The sequence below is a fragment of the Rhinoraja longicauda genome, chromosome 19 (assembly GCF_053455715.1).
Source record: "Rhinoraja longicauda isolate Sanriku21f chromosome 19, sRhiLon1.1, whole genome shotgun sequence".
Lineage (NCBI taxonomy): Eukaryota > Metazoa > Chordata > Chondrichthyes > Rajiformes > Arhynchobatidae > Rhinoraja > Rhinoraja longicauda.
This window is the reverse complement of record NC_135971.1, coordinates 34306860-34325717: the sequence shown is the minus strand read 5'-3', so window position 1 is coordinate 34325717 and position 18858 is coordinate 34306860. Positions and strand designations below refer to the sequence as shown.

Below are 18858 nucleotides of genomic sequence, written 5' to 3'. Positions count from 1 at the left end.
GGAGGGGGACTGGGACTGGGCAGTGTCTGCCACTTTTTGTAACCTCCTTCATTCCCGGGCGTTCGAGTTGCCGAACCAGGCCGTGATGCAACTGGTCAATATGCTCGCTACTGTACACGTGTAGAAGTTCAAGAGTATTTGTCCATATACCGAATCTCCTCTATTTGGGGAAAAGAATCCCTGAAGGGGAAAAAATAAACCACTTAAAATGTAGTGCGAGTGTTTGCTGGAGTCGAGGCAAGTTGGGGAGAATCAAATGAGATTCGTGTAAATGATTGGTACAGATTCAGTAAATCGCTGGAGGCACAAGCTGGAGTGAAATACAAAGTGCTGGAGGAACTCAGGCAGATGTTTTGGGTCAGGATCTTTCTTCCGACTTATTACTGTGGGGTGGGGGGTGGGGGAGGGGGGAGAGAAATCTGAAACAAGAGAGAGGTGGGGACAGGACAAGGCCTGGCAAGTGATAGGTGGATACAGGTGAGGGGTGAGGGTAGATTGGCAGATGGGTGGACAAAGGCAAGAGATGAAAAGTAGACAAAAGGGTGTCAGGGAAAATGAGTGAAGTGTAAAGCCAGAGAGAGGGGTATAGATGGAAGGGGAGAGGGGAAAAAGTGGGTCAGGATGGTGGAAGTAATGGATGCACACTGGGAGTGGGGTCAGTGGAAATTGAGGGGGCGGGGGGGGGGGGGGGGGGGGAGGGTACTTAAAACTGGAGAATTTAATGTTCATATTGTTGGGTTTTAATCTATCAAAATGGAATATGAGGAGCTACTCCTCCAGTTTGCAAATTGCCCCACTCTGGCAATGGAGGAGGCCCCAGATGGAAAGGTCAGTTTTGGATTGAAGACAGACACAAAATGCTGGAGTAACTCATCGGGTCAGGCGGCATTTCTGGAGAAAAGGAATAGGTGATGTTTCGGGTCGAGGTCAGGTTTGGAATGGGAAGGGGAGTTAAAATGGTTAGCAATCGGGAGATTCAGAAGGCTTTGATGGACCGAGTGCAAGTGTTCAATGAAGGAGTTGTATCATTGTGTGTGTGTATGTGATTCTGTGTTTGCATTGTTCCATCAATACCCAGTGCACATTAAGGCCAGACTCCCCTTGGGCCTCGAGAGATTCGGGACAGATAGGCTGCTCAACCCACTGAAATTTACAAAAGCCCAGCACACAGATGAAAGCAGAGACATTTCCTTGAGATTTAAAGAGATTCAGCATGTCACCAAATACTCTGTCAAACCTATATAAAACTCAAAATGCGGAGTAACTCAGCAGGTCAGGCAGCACCTATGGAGGAAAGAGAGGGGTGATGTTTTGGATCGGGACTCTTCATCATTCCCAACCCGAAGCATCATCCATCTATCCACTCGGTCTACAGATGCTGCCTGACCCACTAGGCTACTCCAGCACTGTGTGTTTTTCTCCAGGGTCCAGTATCTTTAGTTCCTTGTATCAAAACGTGTATATATATGCACTGTAGAAATTCTCCTCTGTGCAGTTCCGTTCAGTTTCACCGAAGTACAGTGAATCAGGATACAGTAGATGACATCGTGGCCTGGTCCGGCAATTACAATCCACAGGAACGCAAGGCACAGCAGAGAGTGGTGGAGTCAGCCCAGTCCATCATGGGCACAGCCCTGCCCTCCATGCAACACATCTAACAAAGATGCTACCATCAGGCAGGAGGTACAGATGCCTGAAGTCCCACACCAGTAGATTCAGGAACACCTACTGTCTCATCGTGCAGGGGCTACAGATGCCTGAAGTCCCACACCAGTAGATTCAGGAACAGCTACTTACCCACAACCATCAGGCTGTTGAACTGACAATCAGACCTCCACAATGGAACACAACAGACCATAATTGTTCTCCCATGGAGTTGTTTTTCTAATTGTGTTTTGCAATAATGCCTTGTTTTTTTTTGCTTTCCTTTAACTGTCGTGTAGAATGTGTGTAGATTATCTATGATTTATGATTTTGTGTGTTGTCTGAGTGTAAGTGATGCAAGCTATACCTCACTATACTTGTGCATATGACAATAAACTTGACTCAATTCAACTTGATCATGGCTGATGTGATTGTAAGCTTAATTCCACATTCCTGCCTATGCCCATAACTTTTTACCCCTTTATTGAAATGCCTTCAAGCTGCTGCCTCACGGTATTAGAGACCTGGGTTTGATCCTGTCCTTGGGAGCTATCTGGGTGAAATGCTGTCACATAGGTTTCCTCTCACATCCAAAGGTGTGCAGTTGTGCAGAATAATTGGCCTCTGTGAATTCCAGAGTGGCGCAGCGTTAGATTTTAGAGATACCGTGCGGAAACAGGCCTTTCGGCCCATTGAGTCTAGCACCAGAGATCCGAGTTTGATCGTAGCTACAGGTGCAGTCTGTAGGGAGTTTGTACGTTCTCCCTGTGACCGCGTGAGTTTTCTCCGGGTGCTCCAGTTTCCTCCCACATTCTAAAGGCAGGCAGGTTTGCAGGTTAATTGGCTGCCGTAAATATCCCAAGTGTGTCGGATATGAACCTAGGATAAGTGGTGATTGATGATCGGCGTGAAGTATTGCAAGCAGTTCTGGTTGTCCCATTACAGAAGGCATGTGGAGGCTTTGGAAACGGCGCAGGTGCTTGTTTATACACCTTGTTCAAATTTTACATGGGCAAACCCTTATTTTTAAACAGGGACTCCTAGTTCTAGGACTCCTTTTTCATAAGGGGCAATATCCTTTCAAGGTCTACCCTTTTAAAGACACTGAACAGCTTTAATGTTTCAATCATGTCTCCACCAAAATGAATGCTCACAGCATCAAACTTAGTATGTGCCTCCTTTCCTATTGGGACAGTGTCAGACATTCTAACTGCTAATCTAGTAATCCCTCAATTTTCATCCTTCATTAAATGGATGACTAATAGATACTCCAGATGTGTTCTTCTCTGATCTTTCTTTCATCAAAGCGCTGAAGCATAACCACCCCAGTTATGAATACAGTTTCCTTTGCAAAAAGCACTTCTAGCTGTCCCAATTATTTGCTGTACTTGCATTTCATGTACAAGGAGAACCAACAATAGACACAAAGTGCTGGGGTACGTCAGCGGCTCAGCCAGCATCTCTGGAGAAAAGGGATAAGTGACGTTTCGGATCGGAAACAGTCCAAGCCAATATGTAGAGGAACCAACTAGAGGGCAGGCTATCCGAGACTGGATATTGTGTAATGAGGAAGGATTAGTTAGCAATCTTGTTGTGTTCAGCCTCTTGGGCAACAGTGACCATAATGTGGTAGAATTCTGCATTAAGCTGGAGAGTAATACAGTTAATTCAGAGACAAGGGAACTGAACTTAAACAGTTAATTTTGATGGTATTAGATGGGAATTTGCTAGGATAGACTGGCAAATGATACTTAAAGGATTGACAAGGTGCCACACAAGAGATTAGTGGGAAAATTAGAGCACATGGTATTGGGGGTAGGGAGGGTATTGACATGGATAGAGATCTGGTTGACGGACAGGAAACAAAGAGTGGGAATTCACAGGTCATTTTCAGAATGGCAGGCAGTGACTAGTGGGGTGCCGCAAGGCTCAGTGCTGGGACTCGTTATGTACAATATATATTAACGATTTAGACGAAGGAATTAAATGTAACATCTCCAAGTTTGTGGATGATACGAAGCTGGGTGGCAGAGTGAGCTGCGAGGAGGATGCTATCAGGCTGCAGGGTGACTTGCATAGGTTGGGTGAGTGGGCAGATGCATGGCAGATGCAGTATAATGTGGACAAATGTGAGGTTATAGACAATAGACAATAGACAATAGACAATAGGTGCAGGAGTAGGCCATTCAGCCCTTCGAGCCAGCACCGCCATTCAATGCGATCATGGCTGATCACTCTCAATCAGTACCCCGTTCCTGCCTTCTCCCCATACCCCCTCACTCCGCTATCCTTAAGAGCTCTATCCAGCTCTCTCTTGAAAGCATCCAACGAACTGGCCTCCACTGCCCTCTGAGGCAGAGAATTCCACACAAGCACAAGAACAAGAAGGCAGATTTTTATTTGAATAGTGTCAAATAAGGAATAGGGGAGTTGTAACGAGACCTAGGGTACTTGTACATCAGTCACTGAAAGTAAGCATGCAGGTACAGCAGGCAGTGAAGAAAAGCTAATGGCATGTTGGCCTTCAGAGTGAAAGGAATTGAGCAAGGATGTCCTACTGCAGTTGTCCAGGGCACTGGTGAGACCACACCTGGTCTTCTAATTTGAGGGAGCACATTCTTGCTATTGAGGGAGCGTGCTGTAGGTTCACCAGGTTAATTCCAGGGATGGCGAGACTAGCATATGATGGAAGAATGGGTCGACTGGGCTTATATTCACTGGAATTTAGGATGAGAGGGGATCTTATAGAAACATATAAAAATTCTTAAGGGATTGGACAGGCTATATGCAGGAAAAATGTTCCCGGTGTTGGGGGGAGTCCAGAACCAGAATGCTGCCTGCATTAGGTGGTACTAGCTGCAAGGAGAGGTTGGACAAACTCGGGGTTATTTTCCCCCGAATACCGGTTGAATCTGATAGAAATATATAAAATATGAGAGCCAGTATGGTAGACAGTTAGAATCATTTTCAACAGGGGGAGAACGTCAAACGTTAAAGAATTGATGCCAAAATATTAAAAATTAGGGGGGGGGGTAGTAGTTTAAAGGAGATGTGCAATTATTTTTGTTTTGCAGAGAGAATGGTCGGTGGCGGTGGTCCTGCACATTGTGTAGGAAGGAACTGCAGATGCTGGTTTAAACCAAAGATCCACACAAAAAGCTGGAGTAACTCAGCACGTCAGACAGCATCTCTGGAGAAAAGGAATAGGCAATGTTTCAGTCGAGACACTTCTTCAGACGAGTCTGAAGATGTCTCAATCCAAAACGGCGCCTATTCCTTTTGTCCAGAGATGCTGTCTGACCCGCTGAGTTACTCCAGCTTTTTGGGTGTATCCTGGAACATGCTACCAGGGATGGTGGTGGAGGCAGCTGCAATAGTAAAACATAGAAAATAGTTGCAGCAGTAGGCTATTTGGCCCTTCGAGCCAGCACCGCCATTCAATATGTTCATGGCAGATCATCCAGAATCAGTTCCCTGTTGCTGCTTTCTCCCCATCCCTTGATCCCGTTAGCCCTAAGAGCTCTCTCTAACTCCCTCTTGAATACATCCTGCATTGGCCTCCACTGCCTTCTGTGGCAGAGAATTTCACAGGTTCACAACTCTCTGGGTGAAAAAGCTTTTCTTCATCTGAGTCCTAAATGGCCCACCCTTAATTCTTAAACTGTGACCACTGGTTCTAGACTCCCCCAACATCGGGAACATTTTTCCTGCATCTAGCCTGTCCAATCCCTTAAACATTTTGTATGTTTCTATAAGATCCCCTCTCATCCTTCTAAATTCCAGTGAATATAGCAGTACTTAAGAGAGTTATAGATTGGCACATGGATATGCAGGGAATGGAGGGATATGGATCATGTGTAGGCAGTGGAGATTAGCTCATTTTGGTATTTGTTCAGCACAGATATTGTGGGTTAAAGGTCCTCCTCCTGTGCTGTTCTATTGTATGTTCTTGTGGTAGACACCATAGCTTTAAGGTGAGAGGAGAGAAGTTTAAAGGAGGTTTACGTGGCAAGTTTTAGATTTGTTTTGGTTTATTACTGTCACATGTACTGCAGTGAAAAGATTTGTTTTGCAGCTATCCATTCAAAATCGGATAATACTATACATAAACACAGCCAATCCAAACTCAGCTACAATAGGTGGAGTGAGGTAAAAGATACAGACTGCAGACGACAGTTTTCAACACTGTAGCACAACAGTTTCAGAGACAAAGTGCAATGTCTGCAATGGGGTAGAGCAGAATCAGACTGTACTCTAGCTTACGGCAAGACCATTGAGAAGCCGAATACCAGATGGGAAGGAGCTGTTCCTGAGTCTTGTTTAGCGGAGTGGAGTTCTCAGAATTTTTATTTTTACACAAGAGAGCAGTAGGTGCCTGGAGTGCACTGGCAGGGGAAGTGATGGAAGCAAATACAACAGCAACACTTAGCACACATTTCAAAAGGCACATAAACAGTTAGAGATTTGAGGGGATATAGACGAGGTGCAGGAAGATGTACAGATTAGATCCTCATCGGCACAGACACGGTGAACCGAAGGGCCTGCTGTTGGTTCACACTGAAGATAGACACAAAATGCTGGAGCAACTCAGCGGGACAGGCATCATCTCTGGATAGAAGTAATGGGTGACGATTCGGGTCAAGACGCTTCTTCAAACTTTCAAGACCTGTTGCTGTGTTGTTTTGTTCCAGCTTCGATGAAAGGCTGAGCAGTGCAAGACTGGAGGTTTCAGCATTGTAGCCAGCAGGGGATGTGGATGGATGCAGAAAGACACATCACGTCATTTGGCATTCAAACTTTATTTAACTTCATAAAAACCATTCTCCCCGCCTGAACAACTCATCCCCCACAAAACAACAAAGTGCGAATATTTGTGCTCACAGCAATATCAAACTGGACCTTGGATCCACACGCTTGTTAAACCCCCTACACCCGTGAAAGCTTTTTAAAGCGGCACGGTAGCGCAGCGGTAGTGTTGCTGCTTTACAGCGAATGCAGCGCCGGAGACTCAGGTTCGATCCTGACTACGGGTGCTGCATTGTAAGGAGTTTGTACGTTCTCCCCGTGACCTGCGTGGGTTTTCTCCGAGATCTTCGGTTTCCTCCCACACTCCAAAGACGTACAGGTATGTAGGTTAATTGGCTGGGTAAATGTAAAAATTGTCCCTAGTGGGTGTAGGATAGTGTTAATGTACGGGGATCGCTGGGCGGCACGGACTTGGAGGGCCGAAAAGGCCTGTTTCCGGCTGCATATATATGATATGATATGATATGATTATCACCGTACAATAGTTTGCACAGGTGAAGTTGGAGGGACATCTATCTGCAAGCACCACACAGCACCAAACATGCTTTATCCACACCGTGAGGCAGTGGATCTACCACCTGCACCACTCTGCCACCCTTATTACCTTTAATGCTTCAAACCAAGGGGCAAGAGTGAACAGGAAAAGCCTTGGGATTATCCATCCCAGGTTGGACCAGCCCTGCGGACACCCTCCCAGGGTGAGTGTCAGGGGGCCAGCCTGAGTGGGCCGCTACACCTTGAGACCAGCCCTGTGGACACCCTCCCAGGGTGAGTGTCAGGGTCAGTGTCAGGGGGCCAGCCTGAGTGGGCCTCTGCTCCTTGAGACCACCCTTGCGGACACCCTCCCAGGGTGAGTGTCAGTGTCAGGGGGCCAGCCTGAGTGGGCCTCTGTTCCTTGAGACCAGCCCTGTGGACACCCTCCCAGGGTGAGTGTCAGGGGGCCAGCCTGAGTGGGCCGCTGCTCCTTGAGACCAGCCCTGCGGACACTCTCCCAGGGTGAGTGTCAGGGTGAGTGTCGGGCCAGCCTGAGTGGGCCGCTGCTCCTTGAGACCAGCCCTGTGGACACCCTCCCAGGGTGAGTGTCAGTGTCAGGGGGCCAGTCTGAGTGGGCCGCTGGTCCTTGAGACCAGCCCTGTGGACACCCTCCCAGGGTGAGTGTCAGGGGGCCAGCCTGAGTGGGCCGCTGGTCCTTGAGACCAGCCCTGTGGACACTCTCCCAGGGTGAGTGTCAGTGTCAGGGGGCCAGCCTGAGTGGACCACTGCTGCCTTCCTTCTTGTTGTGGGGGTTGAAGAGAGGGAGGAGTGTCTGGGTGAACTTGTGGTGCAGGGTGTAGAGGTGGCACAGGCTGTCGGCATCGTAGAACGCCAGGTGCCCCTCCTCGTAGTCCAGGTAGACGCGGACTGTTTGCGGCTTGTGTCGGAGGGGGAGGCTCTGGGGCCCAGGGCCTCCCAGGTTGACCAGGTTGCCGTTGACCATCTCCAGCACCCAGTAGCCGTCCTGCGGCACCAGCGGCCCGGTGATCAGCCGGTCGGCCAACTCGCTGGCCACCCCCAGCACCCAGGCCTGGTTGCCCCCCAGCTCCACGTCCCAGTAGTGCCGCCCCGACTTGAAGCCGCTGTCGGCCAGCACGCACAGCCAGTAGTTGAAGCGCTGGGGCGAGAGCAAGCACTCCCGCCGCTTCTGGCCATCCACCACACTGCGCAGGTCCTCGGACAGGAGCAGCCGGGGGTGAGCTGTCCTGGCGTTCAGCTTCAGGGACTCCCGGGCTGAAAGGCATGAAACAGTCGGTCAGTGGAGATTGTTCCCCACTGTGGAGCTCACACAGTTGGCTTCATGGAAGGAAGCAGAGGGTGATGGTGGAAGGTTGCTTTACGGACCGGAGGCCCGTGACTAGTGGTGTGCCTCAGGGTTTGGTGTTGGGCCCATTGCTGTTTTGTCATCTCCATCAATAATCTTGATGAGAATGTGCAAGGCACGATTAGCAAGTGAAGATAGACACAAAAAGCTGGAGTAACTCAGCGGGACTGGCAGCATCTCTGGAGAGAAGGATGCCTGATGATCAAGAAGGATGAAGTAGGGTCTCAACCCAAAACGTCACCCATTCCTTCTCTCCAGAGATGCTGCCTGTCCTGCTGAGTCAGCTTTTTGTGTCTATCTTTGGTTTAAACCAGCATTTGCATTTCCTTCCTACACATGATTAGCAAGTGTGCAGATGACACAAAAGTGGATGGTATTGAAGATGGTGAAGATAGTTGTCACAAATTGCAGCAGGATCTTGATCGTTTGGCCAGGTGGGCTGAGGAATGATTTCTGAAATTTAATGTAGAGAGATGTGAGGTATTGCATTTTGACAAGTCTAACATGGGCAGGACCCACACGGTAGACAGGGCTCTGGGGAGTGCTGTAGAACAGAGGGATTTAGGAGTACCGGTACATAGTTCTTTGAAAGTGGCGTCTCACAAAGATAGGGTGATCAAAACGGCTTTTGGAACGTTGGCCTTCATCAGTCAGAGCATTGAGTATAGAAGATGGGAGGACATGTTCCAGTTGTATAAGACATTGGTGAGGCCACATTTAGAGTGCTGTGTTCAGTTTTAGTCACCATGTTGCAGGAAAGATGTTGTCAAGCTGGAAAGGGTGCATAGATGATTTACAAGGATGTTGGCAAGGGTCAGGGGCCTTATCTATAGGGAGATGTCAAGCAGGCTAAGACTTTATTCCTTGGATCGCAGGAGCATGAGGGGTGATCTTATGGAGGTGCACAAGATCATGAGGGGAATATATCGGGTAAATTCAATCTTTGCCAAGAGTAGGGGAATCGAGAACCAGACGACATAGGTTTAAGGTGGGGGAGGGGGAAAGGTAATAGGAACCTGAGGGGTAACTCTTTTATTTTACACAAAGGGTGGTGGGTATATGGAACAAGCTGCCGGAGAAGGCAATTGAGGCAGGTACTACCAGAATGTTTAAAAGTCATTTGGACAGGTACATGGCTAGGATAGGCTTACAGGGCTATGGGCCATGCGAGGGCAGGTGGGACTAGAGTGGATGGGGCATGTTGGTCAGTGTGGGTGTTAGGCCAAAGGGCCTGTTCCTGTGCTGTACTGTTTTAAGTTCTGTGATCAATGATCTATGACCTGAAATATTAACGCTCTGTTTCTCTGTCTAAATGCTGCTTGGTCTGCTGATTATTTCCATCCTTTTCTGTTTTATATTTTGTAATCCAGGACAAAGCGTGATAGGTTCCTCATCCACATTGGATTTTACTGGAGTTAACTTGCACTAAACATTATTCACGTTATTCGCTTTATAATGTGTCTGTACACTGTGGATGGCTTGATTGTAATCACACATTGTCTTTCCGTTGACTGGTTGGCACGCTAAAACAGCTTTTCATTGTGCCTCGGTACACTTGACAATAAACTAAACTCAAACTCCCTTCATCACCAGTACAAAGTTGCTACACTGGTCAAGTTTCTGCAGTGGGATTTGCAACCTTCTAAGAGGCACGTGTGGGACCACTGAGTCATCGTGCAATGTAGCCCCCATGTAATGGATGTATGAGCAGAACATCCCAAACCCTCAGTCTCCCTGCACCGCCCCCCCCCCCCACCTCTGACCACCCCTTTCCCTCCATCCCAACTCTCCAAAAAGCAGGGTCACGTACCTGGCACAAGTGCTTTCAACTCATCCCAGATTTTAACGTAACGGAAAGGTGTGATGATGGAGTCAGTGTGGAGGTCGGTGGGAAAGTCCTTTGGTGCGATGTATTCGTGTTTGCATCTGGAACGTAGGATTGGAAGCTTGTGCACGTGAAGGAAGCTTTGCAAAGGCACAGATACCCACATTTCCCCCGCACCCTTCTGCAATCTGAGCCCTGGAACCAGCAGTGGGCCGTCTCTCTCTATGACTTCCCTCTCTCTCGATGTAACTTCAGGCAGCCCTGGGCTGCTTACTGTGCCCATTGAAAGTAAAACAAGAAAGGCTTTGAAATGCACCCTGCAGCCAACAATTTTATTTATATTGTCAGACTGCAGTCATTTCCCAGTTCCCCGAGGAAGTCAAGCAGCCAAATTATTTAGAGTGGGGTCCCAACACTGTGATAATGGTGATGGCAAAGGAATAAATATTGGCCAAAGCTGTACCTGTCCATCGTACACATGGATAGACACAACAATGTTTAAAAGAGCCATCAAGTGGAGTCACACTCAGAGTATTGACTAGAGGAGGTCATGTTGCAGGTATGCAAGGTGTTGGTGAGGCCACATTAAGAGTATTGTGTTCAGTTTTGGACACCAAGTTGTTGGAAAGATGTTGTGAAGCCGGAAAGTGTGCAGAGAAGTTTTACCAGGATGTTGACAGGACTCGGGGGGGGGGGGCTCAGCTATAGGCAGAGGTTGAGCAGGCTAGGACTCTATTCCTTGGAGTGCAGGAGTATGAGGGGTGATATTATAGAGGTGTAGATAAGTTAAAGGCGCAGCCTCTTACCCAGAGTACGGGAATTTGAGAACCAGAGGACGTAGATTTAAGGTGAGTAGGGGAAGATTTAATAGAAAACCGAGGGGTTACACAAAGAGCGGTACTCTCTCAACGTTTAAGAAACACAGATGGATAGTTTAGTTTAGTTTGGAGATACAGCACAGAAACAGGCCCTTTCAGCCCACCGGGCCTGCGCTGACCAGCGATCCCTACACATTAACACTATCCTATACCCACTAGGGACAATTTTTACATTTACCAAGCCAATTACCTACATACCTGTACGTCTTTGGAGTGTGGGAGGAATCCGAAGATATCGGAGAATACCCACGCAGGTCACGGGGAGAACGTACAAACTACGTACGGACAGCACCCGTAGTCGGGATTGAACCAGGTCTCCGGCGCTGCATTCGCTGTAAGTCGGTAACTCTACCGCTGCGCCACCGTGCCGACAGGTCCCCGATAGGATAGGTTTGGATGGATATGGGCCAAATGCAGGCAGGTGGGACCAGTGTCAATGAGACATGTTGGTGGGTGTGGGCAAGTTGGGCTGAAGGGCCTGTTTCAATGCTGTATGAATCTATGACTTTACGACACAAGAGACTGCAGACCCTGGAATCCAGAGCATCTCCCACCCTTCTCCACCCCAGGCCCCGCATTCCAAACCTGCCCCGTTCCCTTCAAACCACCATCCCACTGTGCGGTTTTATATTTTGCGCCCCAGCTCATCATATTCCATCACCCACACCCTTTTGTCTTCTCCACTTTTCGCCTCCAGTATCAGTTACAATCTCTACCCTCTCTCCCTCATCTGCAGGTACCCACCTAGATCCACCTGTCACCAGCTCCTCCCCTCCCCTTTACCCTCACCTCTCTCCACCCGCTTTCTCCCCTCTACGCCATTAGTGCCCCAACCCAAAACATCTTCTGTCCATTTCCTTCCACGGATGCTGCCTGACCCGCCGCGTTCCTGCAGCACTTTATTTTTGCTAATCCAGTGGAGTGCCTGGTATTCTGTGCTCATACTGTATCTCTGAGAGCTCAAACTTGAAGCACGCATTTTAAATAAAGCAGAGAAATATTAACCAGAGATAACTTTATGTAGAAATAAGGACCTGCAGATGCTGGTGTACAGAAAAGGACACAGCGTGCTGGAGTGACTCAGCAGGTTGGGCAGTATCTCTGGAAAACACGGATAGGTGATGTTTTGGGTTGAGACTCTTCGTCCAGCATTTTTTATTCTCTGGTCCTTTATCTTTATAGCTGCTTTTTTTTTTACAAATCTCTGGACCTTTATATTTCCGAATGCTCTTTCGATGACTTTACATGTGCTGCAGAGCCATGGTTCATGGGAAGTGAGCAGAAACGGGAGCTCTGCTCACTAAGTCCGCTTCCCTACAAGTGCCTGCCGAACAGTAACTGTGACTGTGACCTGCGATGGGACCAACTCACTCAGGGAAGAGTGAAGCAAAGAACTCCTAGCTCTCTCAGGGCTGTGAACTCCCTGCACAGCTCCCAACGGTGAACTAATCAGCCACATACAGAAAACCGATGCAGCCACGTACCTGTCCAACAACTGCTTGATGTCCTAAAAAGTAAAAATAAATAAAAATGGTTTAAATTCTCGTGATCTGATCAGTTCATTCAAATAAAATTAAGGATGGCGCATTCAATTAAGGGCTGCACAATGGCGCAGTGGTAGATTTTCTGCCTCACAGGGGCAGAGACTGGGTTTGATCCTGACTATGGAGCTGTCTATATGTTGGGTGCAATGGATGTCCCATTGCTATGGGTGCAGTTTATATGTTCTCCCTGTGACCATGTGTTTATATGTTCTCCCTGTGACCATGTGTTTATATGTTCTCCCTGTGACCATGTGTTTATATGTTCTCCCTGTGACCATGTGTTTGTATGTTCTCCCTGTGACCATGTGTTTATATGTTCTCCCTGTGACCATGTGTTTATATGTTCTCCCTGTGACCATGTGTTTATATGTTCTCCCTGTGACCATGTGTTTATATGTTCTCCCTGTGACCATGTGTTTATATGTTCTCCCTGTGACCATGTGTTTATATGTTCTCCCTGTGACCATGTGTTTATATGTTCTCCCTGTGACCATGTGTTTATATGTTCTCCCTGTGACCATGTGTTTATATGTTCTCCCTGTGACCATGTGTTTATATGTTCTCCCTGTGACCATGTGTTTATATGTTCTCCCTGTCACCATGTGTTTTCTCTCCGAGTGCTCCGGTTTCCTTCCACATCTCAAAGATGTGCAGGTTGGCAGGTTAATTGGCTTCTGTAAATTGTCCCTAGTGGGTGGGAAAGAACTCGTTTATGGGGGGTTGTTGGTTGATGTAGACTCGGTGGGTGGAAAGGCCCATTTCCACACTGCATCTCTAAACTAAAATAAAATAAACTGAGCGCTTTACGACACAAATAAAAAAACTTATGGTGGGATTCTTCTTCCGAGGGATGATAGAAACAAAATGGTGCAAGATTGTTTTGAGTGATGGGAAGGTGAGGAAAGAGAGGGGAAATGAATAGTGAGTCATGGCTCAGGTGCAGAGAAGCTGTCAAAGTGGACCTCAGAATGATCAGGGAATTTGGCTAAGGGAAGACAAATATCCCATCTATAAATAAGAATTGCTGCTCCTTTATAAAAATAAAATAGATTAATGGGTGTTGCACTCCGGAACTCAGTCTTGCAAATTAAACGTGACAATATTTAATTAGCTATTAGCCAATATAGGAGCATGAATTTTTTACACTGGCATAGACCACCTATCCCTTTAGTCTTTTAACTCCACAATTCCTTGGGTTATTTCCTTATTTAAAAGGAACCTCCAGAAGCTAGGCACAGTCCGATTCACCTCGACTGCTCAGTGAACAGTGGACTTTGTCTGTGGAACTGATGATTAAATCCTGTGCCCTTTATCTTCCCTTTTGCTCTACCGATTGTACTTGAGTTTGACTTGATTGTATATATCTGATCTGCGCGGATAGCATCCAAAACAAAGCTTTCCACTGTATCCCGGAACACATGATCCTCAACCAATGTTTGGAGATATAGCATGGAATCAGGCCCTCCGGCCCACAAGGGCATTGCCGACCAACAGTCAACCATGTGTTCTATACAACACACTAGTGACCATTTCAGAAGTCAATTAACCTACATCTTTGGAATGTGACAGGAAACCGGGGAAAACCTACGCGTTCACAGGGAGAACATACAAACCCTGGACAGACAGCACCTGTAGTCAGGATAGAACCTGGGTCTCTGGTTCAATGTGATGGGCTGAAGTCATGTGTAGACTAGACTGGATGTGGACGGTAGATTCCTGCTAAGTCTAGCAAGGTAGATTATAATTCATAGAAATATAGGAGTAGGAATAGTACATTTGATCTTTCAAAACTTTTCCCACCATTCGATCTGATCAAGAGGGGGAATCACTGACTTTCCCGGTTTCAACATTTGCCCACATCTGCTGATTCTACTAACTCAGAGAAAATACAGAAATCCTCGATGAACAGATGTAATGATTTTGTTGCAACTGCATCCTGCAGTAGATAACTCGACAGACTCACTACGGTCTTGGGAGAAAAACCTGCCTCATCTCAGTCTTAAACGCATCACACCTTATCTTTATACTGGCTTCTGGATTTCAGAAATATCCTTCCTGTATCTAACCTTTCCAATCCTGATAAAAGTAGAGTCATAGAGTGATACAGTGTGGAAATAGGCCGTTCGGCCCAACTTGCCCAAACCGGCCAACATGTCCCAGCTACACTACGCCTACCTGCCTGTGTTTGGTCCATAACCTTCCAAACCTGTCCTATCCATGCACCTGTCTAACTGTTGGGATAGTCCCAGCCTCAACTACCTCCTCTGGCAGCTCGGTCCATACACCCACCAACCTTTGTGTGAAAAGGTTACCCCTCAGATTCCTATTAAATCTTTTCCCCTTCACCTTAAACCTATGTCATCTGGTCCTCGATTCACCTACTCTGGGCAAGAGACTCTGAAATATACACTCTGTGCATGTGTATGGTACATCTGTGAATTCTGCAGGTTTCTGCAAGTTTCTCTCTCATTCTTCCAAACTATCATGAAATTAAGCCTTCATTCGTCAGTCCTGCCATCTCAGGGATCAGGAAAGCTTCACTGAACTCCCTCCATGGCAAGAACATCCTTCCTTAGACAAGGAGATAAAGAATGTCCACAATACTCAATGTGCAATCTTACCAGGACTGTACATAAGACCATAAGACACAGGAGCAGAATTAGGCCATTCAACCCTGAGTCTGGTCTGCCAATCAATCATAGGTGATCTATTTTTCCCTCTCAACCCCATTCTACTGCTATCTCATTGTAATCAATAATGCTCTACTTAATCAATAACCTATAATTTTCTGCCTTAAAAATAACCAATGCCTTGGCCTCTACGGATGTTTGACAATTTCCACAGATTCACCATCCTCTGGCTGAAACAATTCCTCCAACTCCATTTTGAAGGTACATCCTTTTATCCTGAGGCTGTGCCCTCTGATCCTAGACTCTCCCATTACTGGAAATGTCCTTGGAAACAGTTGAAGCAAGACCTCCCTGCTCCTATTCTCAAATCCTCTTGCCACGAGCACAAGAAAATAAGTCGGAGTTGGCCACTCGGCCCTCAAACTTACCCCACACATTCAATATCATCATGGGTGATCTATGCGGGCCTGAATACCTCTTTTGTGCAGAGGTGCACCAAGAGTGTCTCAAGGCCAATAAAGCACCATTTTGATGCAAGCTCTTTTATCGACTGGCAGAAATTATGTACCAGAAATGTGAAATAATTGAGAAGAATGGTGAAGGTCCATTGCATGTTCTACACGCGTTGGCTGCCTGCTGCTTCTTACCTGAAGCATCTCCTGGGGCTCCCCGTAGCTCAGTTGCAGCTGTACATCCCGGATGGTTCGCTCGATCGTGCAGGCTTCCTGGCAGATCTTTGCCAGGTCCTCTTGCAAGGGCTGAACCGTCCTGCCCACCTCTTCATCGATCTTCACCGCCAGCTCCCGCTTCCTCACGTCCAGGAATCGGTAGACGCTGGAAAGATCGATCTCGACCTGCTCCTTCAGCAGTCGGCCCTTCTCCTGTGGAGAAACAGCAAGCTCAGTGGTTTAGGTTTATTATCGACACCATGTACAGTGAAAGGCTTTGTGTTGCAGGCCATCCACAAAGATCAGATATACAATACCAGATATATTAGATATCTCAGTTATACAGTAAACCCTCGCTGTAACGGACCACAGGGAGTGATGGTGTCCGTTATTACTAATTGTCCGCTCATACCGAATGAGGGGTTTAATATGAACAGTACTTCATATTCTTGCTATTGAGGGTGTGCAGCGTAGGTTTACTAGGTTAATTCCCCAAATGGCGGGATTGTCCTATGTTGAAAGACTGGAGTGGCAAGGCTTGTATACACTGGAATTTAGAAGGATGAGAGGGGATCTTATCGAAACGTATAAGATTATTAAGGGGTTGGACACGTTAGAGGCAGGAAACATGTTCCCAATGTTGGGGGAGTCCAGAACCAGGGGCCACAGTTTAAGAATAAGGGGTAGGCCATTTAGAACGGAGATGAGGAAAACCTTTTTCAGTCAGAGAGTTTTAAATCTGTGGAATTCTCTGCCTCAGAAGGCAGTGGAGGCCAATTCTCTGAATGCTTTCAAGAGAGAACTAGATAGAGCTCTAAAGGATAGCGGAGTCAGGGGGTATGGGGAGAAGGCAGGAACGGGGTACTGATTGAGAATGATCAGCCATGATCACATTGAATGGCGGTGCTGGCTCGAAGGGCCGAATGGCCTCCTCCTGCACCAATTGTCTATTGTCTAATGTCTATAGTACTATTGGAAAACAGCCGATAAACATTCACTCCACAATAAACAGTGAAGGACACACAATGCTGAAGGATGGCCCAGTGGCATCGCAGTGGTTGCTACCTTACAGCGCCAGAGACCAGAGTTCAATCCTGGGTGCTTCCTGTGACAGTGTGGGTTTGCTGCGGGTGCTCGGGTCTCCTGCCGCTTGGCGGAGACGTTGCAGGTTTGGGGTTTGGTGTCTTCTGCGGGTTGTGGGGGTTCAGTGGGTCACTGGTGGTGCCGCTGCTCCAGGCCCGGATCTGATCCAGGCCTGGGGCGCTGCTTGAGGCCGTGTGGGTTTCCTCCAGGTGCCCCGGCCCACTGGTTCTGTACCACACACCGAACTGTCCCCAGTGTGTGGGGCGGAGCTTGTGTGCCGGAGTGCTCAGAGTCAGGCCCGGGTCACTGGTGCTGTGGGACAGGGAACTGCTGGTGGCTCCCACACAGTTGGGCTGCAGGCCCACACTTCCTTGCGGCTGAGTGGGGGGGGGGGGGGGGGGGGGGGTGGTGAAGGTTGTGGTGTGGGGGATCGCAGCACCTGGGAGAGCCCCATGCTGTCACTATGGCTTTGTCTTCACACAATAGACAATAGACAATAGGTGCAGGAGTAGGCCATTCAGCCCTTCGAGCCAGCACCGCCATTCAATGCGATCATGGCTGATCACTCTCAATCAGTACCCCGTTCCTGCCTTCTCCCCATACCCCCTCACTCCGCTATCCTTAAGAGCTCTATCCAGCTCTCTCTTGAAAGCATCCAACGAACTGGCCTCCACTGCCTTCTGAGGCAGAGAATTCCACACCTTCACCACCCTCTGACTGAAAAAGTTCTTCCTCATCTCCGTTCTAAATGGCCTACCCCTTATTCTCAAACTGTGGCCCCTTGTTCTGGACTCCCCCAACATTGGGAACATGTTATCTGCCTCTAATGTGTCCAATCCCCTAATTATCTTATATATTTCAATAAGATCCCCCCTCATCCTTCTAAATTCCAGTGTATACAAGCCCAATCGCTCCAGCCTTTCAACATACGACAGTCCCGCCATTCCGGGAATTAACCTAGTGAACCTACGCTGCACGCCCTCCATAGCAAGAACATCCTTCCTCAAATTTGGAGACCAAAACTGCACACAGTACTCCAGGTGCGGTCTCACCAGGGCCCGGTACAACTGTAGAAGGACCTCTTTGCTCCTATACTCAACTCCTCTTGTTACGAAGGCCAACATTCCATTGGCTTTCTTCACTGCCTGCTGAACCTGCATGCTTCCTTTCATTGACTGATGCACTAGGACACCCAGATCTCGTTGAACTCCCCCTCCTCCTAACTTGACACCATTCAGATAATAATCTGCCTTTCTATTCTTACTTCCAAAGTGAATAACCTCACACTTATCTACATTAAACTGCATCTGTGGGAGGAGAGAGAACCACTGCGACTGTTCTATCCTGCGCACTGTCAATTGTCCCTAGTGTGTCGGGTGGAACGTGTGTATGGGTGATCTCTGACAGAACCACTGTAACTGTCCTATCCTGCGCACTGTCAATTGTCCCTGGTGTGTCGGGTGGAACGTGTATGAGGATCGTTGACTCGGTGTTTCAATGCTGTATCTCGAAACTAAACTAAAATGGATCAAAAACAGCATTCGCTACATCCACCTATTCCTCATTCCTTGAAACAACAAACTCGGTCTGCTTCAAAGTCAGCTTGATGTAACCAAAATTTGTTATAGAGGTCCGTTAAATCAACGGCTTACTGTACTGAATGGTCTATTCCCGCTCCGATATTTCCCTGTATAATCATTGACACCCAGCTTACTGGACTGGCAAGGAATCTGCCTTCTGTGTCCTGTCCGGTCCACACGTGACTCCAGCCCATCAGACTGGGTTAGCTTTGGGTCTATTATTGTCCCGGGTACCAAGATACAGTGGAAAGCTTTGTTTTGTATGCTATCCAAACAGATCCAATATGGCATACATAGATACAATCAGTTCAAACTCAAGTACAATAGATAGAGCAAAGGAGA

The 18858-nt window shown here is 47.6% G+C and overlaps 1 protein-coding gene across 2 annotated transcripts in view; it reads right to left on the bottom strand.

Moving 5' to 3' along the window:
- Positions 1-7668: 7668 nt before the first annotated feature.
- The window catches only part of LOC144602773 (zinc-binding protein A33-like), a 29835-nt gene continuing 18645 nt past the window's right edge, over positions 7669-18858 (bottom strand). Inside the window, exons 3-6 of one of the 2 annotated variants that reach the window (XM_078415907.1) lie at positions 15833-16066; positions 12496-12518; positions 10119-10234; positions 7669-8217 (exon numbers count right to left, since the gene is read on the bottom strand). In XM_078415907.1, the coding sequence (XP_078272033.1) occupies positions 7685-8217; positions 10119-10234; positions 12496-12518; positions 15833-16066 (906 nt within the window). In that variant the 3' untranslated portion in view covers positions 7669-7684. Of the gene's footprint in view, positions 8218-10118; positions 10235-12495; positions 12519-15832; positions 16067-18858 lie in introns of those variants that run through there. The other variant, XR_013548503.1, reaches the window with a different exon arrangement.